This window comes from Chenopodium quinoa, unplaced genomic scaffold, assembly GCF_001683475.1.
Source record: "Chenopodium quinoa cultivar QQ74 unplaced genomic scaffold, ASM168347v1, whole genome shotgun sequence".
Taxonomy (NCBI): domain Eukaryota; kingdom Viridiplantae; phylum Streptophyta; class Magnoliopsida; order Caryophyllales; family Amaranthaceae; genus Chenopodium; species Chenopodium quinoa.
In genome coordinates, this window is record NW_018744239.1 from 1,327,474 (window position 1) to 1,333,639 (window position 6,166).

Here is a 6,166-nt window from a genome sequence, read left to right on the forward strand (position 1 = left end):
TGGACGGTGGTAGTGAGGTGGCTTGGTTGGCAGTGAGGTGGTTGAACAGTGGTTAGGCCCCAGTAATGGAAACCGTAGCATCATAAGGCAACTGGTATGATATCTATAATTTTGGGATTTGGGTGGTATTTAAGTAAAATAAAAAAATTAAACGGGTAGCAAATGTGACACGATCCTTTCGTTGGTAGCATATATCAAATTTTCTTTTAATTAACTCATAATAATCACAACTTCAAGGCCTATCAGTTTTAATTAGACCCTCTTCACTTATGATTTGCTACACCCGGTTATTCAATACGAAAACCGATATATATATATATATTGGCACCATTGATTGTCTCCATTACTGAATATTGGTACGGCTACGGGGCAGCGTCTAGACAGCTGGAGGTGGGTAGGGTTAGAGCACCAGCATCAAGGCCGTTTACAATCCTTTCCGTGGCTTTTTCATGTCCTTTCCCAATCCTAATGGATGCTATTACTTGGGAAAGATAACTGTTAGGGAAAGGATATTGTAGTATCCTTTCTCTGGAAAGGAAATCTCGCCTCGGCCCAAGTGCCATGTTAATTCAACAATCACAAACAAAAGCATACAACGACTATATTGGAAATCATCCAACGCTCAACTTGTTGACACTTGTCAACATCTTGTTTCTTTATTTTTTTTTGCTCCAAAATATTATAACGGCTATAATTTGCAAACGGTAACTTATTTTTGAAATCCGAAAACACCAATGGTCATAAAACATTTTTGTCTATAAAATGAGTATAAATTTGCTATATTTTCACAAATTTCAGTTTCACTTGTACAATACTCTTAAACACAAAATTATTCTAATCTCCATATTTTCAAGTTTATTTTTCTCCATTTCACTTCCAATTTCTTAGAGACTTCAATATGGATCGTAATAATTCTAATTACGGTCGTAACCCAATTTTCCTGACAATTCAAACTTTCAATTTAACCAATCTAATCCTCCTGTTGGCCCTAATTTGTTGAGTAATCCTCAAATTCAAGCTGCATTTTTTCAATGGTGTAGTAGTCAACCAAGACCAACAAATTTCAATAATATTCCACCAATACAACCAAATTTTCCTCATAATTCCCAATCCTATCAACAAGCTTTTGGTAATACCCCTTTTTTCCCTATATCAGAACATTTAACTCAAAATATGAATCAATCTCCAGGTGGAGTTTGTAGTAGCAATGCTACTCCAATAGAGTTAAGTGGTGAACATGTTGAAGAATTAGCGGGAGCACAACATCTTGAAGAGATTGACAATGTTGAAGTCGAAATTGTTCCAGAAGTGCAACTTAATACATCTGCACAAAGGAAAAACCAAGCATGGAGTATCGTCGAAGACAAAGCTCTTGTATCAGCCTATATAAATGCAGGAGGCGATGTGGAGAGGGAACCAAGACCAAGAGAGGCGGGTTATGGGCAGAAATTCACAACTAGTACGAAAAGGCTAGAGCTGAAAATCTCAATGAGATTAAGGTAAGAAACGTTAAATCTTTGCAAAATCGATGGGATCACATAAATGAACATGTAAGTAAATGGGTTGATGCCTACGGTTATCATTTTCGAACTAAGGGTAGTGGTGAATCTGAGCAAAATTTGGAGAGATTCGCTTACATAGATTACAAAGCAACTAACAATAAGATGTTTTGTTATTTGCATTGTTTTGCAATTCTGAGGAAATACCCCAAATGGGATCCCTCCTTGTCCAAAGTTCAGTCCGATATGTTACCGGGTGGTCAAGCATCTACAGATAGTGGGGGGAGCGGTAAAAGATCCCAACCCGATTCTCAGTGTGAGGTTGGCGGAAGGGCTAAAAGACCTCTTGGCATAAAACAGACAAAGATGAAAGGTAAAGCATCAAGTACTTCGTCAAGTGTAAATCTTGACTCTTTAAATACAAATTTTAATGACATGGGACAGAAATTGGGTCAATTGGGAGAGCGACTACTTGATCAGATGAGAGAACGAGATGAAGAACAAAAGGCCCGGGTAGAAGAAAAGAAAAGGCAGAAGGAGGAGGCTATGAAGTTCAGAATGTTAGAAAGGTTAATGCAGAAGCCCGTTCTTGATGACAAGGAATTAGCAATGTATAACAAACTGAGAGACAAATTTAGTAGTAGGTTTTCACTTTAATTTCATTTTAGTATTTGCAATGTTTGTATTTTAATTAAGTATTGTAAGGTACGCAAGTTATTTTTTTTAAAAATTGTTTGTGCTACTAATAATGTTGATGTTTATGTAGTGTTGTTATTGTTGTTTATGTATTAAATTAATATTAGTGTATTTTAATTTGTTTTTAAAAACTATGATGTCTCTTTTACCTTTTGACAACACTCATGCATGCATTGGTAAAAAAAACTGACCTTGCAAAATTCTGCATGCATTGGTCATAATTCTCACCATACAATCCTTATCTTATCCATATCTTATGTGCACCAATTATGTTTTAACAAAATCTTATATTCTGACCAACAATATCCTATTTTTGTCTATTTAAAGTACATGATTTGTATCTTCTAGTGTCACAAACAAACACACCAAAAATAAAACACCAAACACAATATGAGCTTAGATTCAATCTCTTCAAGTTCTTCAAGCTCTTCCTCCTCAAGTATAACTGATAAAATTTATGATCACATGGTCATGAATTTTATAAATGAGAGTCAACGTTTAGTTACGATGCAAAATTCAGTGCTTAATTCATTACAACCTGAAAAGCAAAAACGTCCGAGAAAACGAAGGGTAACTGTGCCTAGAAATCGTGAAGCGGCTCACGACAATCTAGTTGCAGATTACTTTAATAATCAACCGGTATACAATGATACCATATTTCGAAGGAGGTTTCGTATGAGGAGACCCCCGTTCCTTCGCATTGTGGACACATTAAGTGCAAGTAATCGCTATTTCCAACAACGTCCCGATGCTACCATGCGTCTTGGTGCTTCACCCCTTCAAAAATGAACCGCGGCTATACGTATGTTAGCTTATGGTTGTTCAGCTGATCAAGTATATGAATATCTAAAGCTTGGTGAAAGTACTGCTAGAGAATGTCTTTCACAATTTGTCGATGGAGTTATTGCTCAGTTTGCAACTGAGTACCTCTGCAAGCCAACAATGGAAGATATCCAGCGTCTTCTAAGAGAAGGGGAGGATAGAAACTTCCCCGACATGCTAGGAAGCATTGATTGCATACATTGGGTATGGAAAAATTGTCCAGCTGGATGGAAAGGAATGTATCAAGGCCGATCTAAAACGGCCACTGTTATCTGGGAAGCGGTTGCATCTAGGGATTTATGGATTTGGCACGCCTTCTTTGGGACTCTTGGGTTGTGCAACGATATTAATGTACTACAACGTTCTCCTGTGTTTGATGATATAATAAATAATCGTGCTCCACAAGTTCTGTTCACAGTTAATGGAAACACTTACACAAAAGGATACTATCTCACCGATGGGATTTATCCAAAGTGGTCGACATTTATAGATGCGGTTACTGCCCCTCAAACAGCTAAGGATACGTTATTTACTAAATGTCAAGAGAGTGCGAGAAAGGATGTTGAGCGTGCTTTTGGTGTGTTACAAGCTCGTTTCGCAATAATCAGGAAGCCTGCTTTGGCATGGAGTGTAGATCTGTTGTGGAAAATTATGATGACTTGCATCATTATCCACAACATGATTGTTGAAGACGAGCGTGATACATATTTAAATTATAAGGATCCACTCGAGTTTGCCGATGAACAGCCTGAGAATATGCCGGGGTCGTCCTCAACTAGGAATGCAACAACATTCACCGTAACTCCCGGACAGTATGATCCAGATAATTTCGGTAGATTGATAGCTTCGAGAGGGGAAATTCGTGATAGAGACGTCCATATGGCTTTGAAGAACGACTTGATCGAGCATTTATGGGCACAGTCTATGAGGTCCGATGAAAATTAAACATTTCAGTTATTTTTAAACTTATGTTTGTTATTTTCTTTGCTATTTTTATCAACGTAATTCATGTTTTTTTTATTCGTGTCGTTTAATCAATGTATTTCATGTTTTTAATCAATGAATTTTATGTTTTTGAATTCGTCTCGTTTAATTAATGTGTCGGTTAATAGAACGATCTATTATAAATTATCATTAACAACATTTTCAACAATAATAATAATTAAGTATATTATTAAATATATGTAATTTGAAAAAGGAATAAATGGTGGGGTATATGTAAGTAGGAGAGAGAAAGTGGGAAAGGATACTCATTGATGTTGGAAATTTTGAAGGGAAAGGATGAGTAAAAGGATGGAAATAGTGGGAAGTGATGTGGAGGAAAGAGAAAGTGATGTGTCAAGTGTAGGAAAGGAGAGATAAATCGAGAAAGGATATAAGTATCCCCAACACTAATGATGCTCTTAAAGGTATGCTTTCTAAAACCTTAAATTTCATGGAATTTCATGTATAATTGTAATTACTTGGTCCTTTTAGAGTGATACTACAATTTACACTTAATGTACAAGGACATATTATAAACTCCAATCTTATTGGCTTGAAGGGAATCATTTATTTGTGGGACCATAATATTTTCATTCAAATTTGAAATGAAAAATCTGAAATATTTTGAATTTAATATTCAAATTAAATCTAAATTTTCAACCACTTAATTAATTAGTGTACACTTTCCTAAAATAATTTTCACCAATATATTTTTGCCTTACTGTTTATTTTGTATACCTCCTTTCATCTTCTTCCCTTCAATTTCAGGTGGATTCATGGTTTCTATTTATTATTTCAAATTCTATTATCTTACTATTCTTATCATTTTCAAGTATATAACTTCAGTATGCTTGACTCTAAACTTTAAATTCATATACAGTCTATAATTGTAAAGGAAACAAAAAATTATCTGTTTGTCAAATACCCTTTGCCCGACGCTTTATTCAGGTAAAAGATAGTGAACATGTAAATTCTTAAGAAGATTCAAATTTAAAACCAATATCTAGGAAAGATATCCTTTTTTCCAGGTAATTATGATTTATTGAAACTTTGATGAAGATAGTTAATAGTAACATAGATGTACAGTACAATGACATTAGAGATTTAGAGGACAGATAAGGATATTAGGCTTAGACTTACACTTAGACTTATTAGACGTATTTCGTATTTGTTGAACAAACCTTTAGATTCAATCCCCCCCTTACAAGGACATAGTAAAACCTTAGAGTGTTACACAATACTAGTAGCTTAAGAATAATTTTATTTTGAAGAAAGTGTAATCACTACTATGTTTTTTTTTTTATTACTTATTATCTAATTCTATAATGTCTTTTGAGTTTGATTAGAACATAAATGAACTCCTTTTTTTTATATGATTGAATCATAAAGATTGCTTACGTATTTGTATAATGAAGCAGGTCTTTGCGTAGTTATTTGCAAAAAGTTGTATATTTATTATTATTTTGTTTTTGTAATTTTTCTTTAATCCTATTTGTAGGAGTTAGATGAAAAAATAATTAAACTTTATTTAATAACTTAAATCATAGTTTAATATTATTGTTTTTCGAGTATACATATTGTTTGAAAAATCCCCTTATTTTATCGCTAGTAAAAATCGACGTTTTTTTCAAGCGTAAAATTCTTGGTTCATAGTTCCTCATCAAGTGGCGCACGCAACGTCAAAGGTAGCGTGTGCCTATCTCGCGCAACTGATTTTGCTACGCGTGACATCCGCGCGCAACTAATCAACTAATTTAGTTGCGTGCAATACCTGTGCTACGAGTGTTTTTTTTTTAAAAAAATAAATCATAATATTACCCCACCCCTCCAAGTGTGAAGAGTTTTTCATAATGTTCGGAAAAATCTGAACACTTTGAACATTAAAGCGCATAACACTTAAAATCTTTATTTGAATGCTAAGAGACATGATTATTAATGAATGAACGAGTTTATCCGGATTTTTCATATGTAATATTTTGTAAGTCAATCAATGTTTATTAATTGGTGGATTTCATCGCCACCAATATCCATTAATCTAACAACTCCTCCTGATATAATTTCAATTATGCGGTATGGTCCTATCCAACTAGGTTTGAATTTACCACTTGGATCAGTTGGTGGAACCCTAACCTCTTTTAATATAAAATCACCTTTTTTTTAGTATT

The 6,166-nt window shown here is 34.4% G+C and overlaps 1 protein-coding gene across 1 annotated transcript; it reads left to right on the top strand.

Moving 5' to 3' along the window:
• Positions 1–2,999: 2,999 nt before the first annotated feature.
• LOC110694588 lies at positions 3,000–3,962 on the top strand. Its single transcript, XM_021871753.1, has one exon. The coding sequence runs from the start codon at positions 3,000–3,002 to the stop codon at positions 3,960–3,962; it is 963 nt and encodes a 320-aa protein (XP_021727445.1).
• Positions 3,963–6,166: the final 2,204 nt, after the last annotated feature.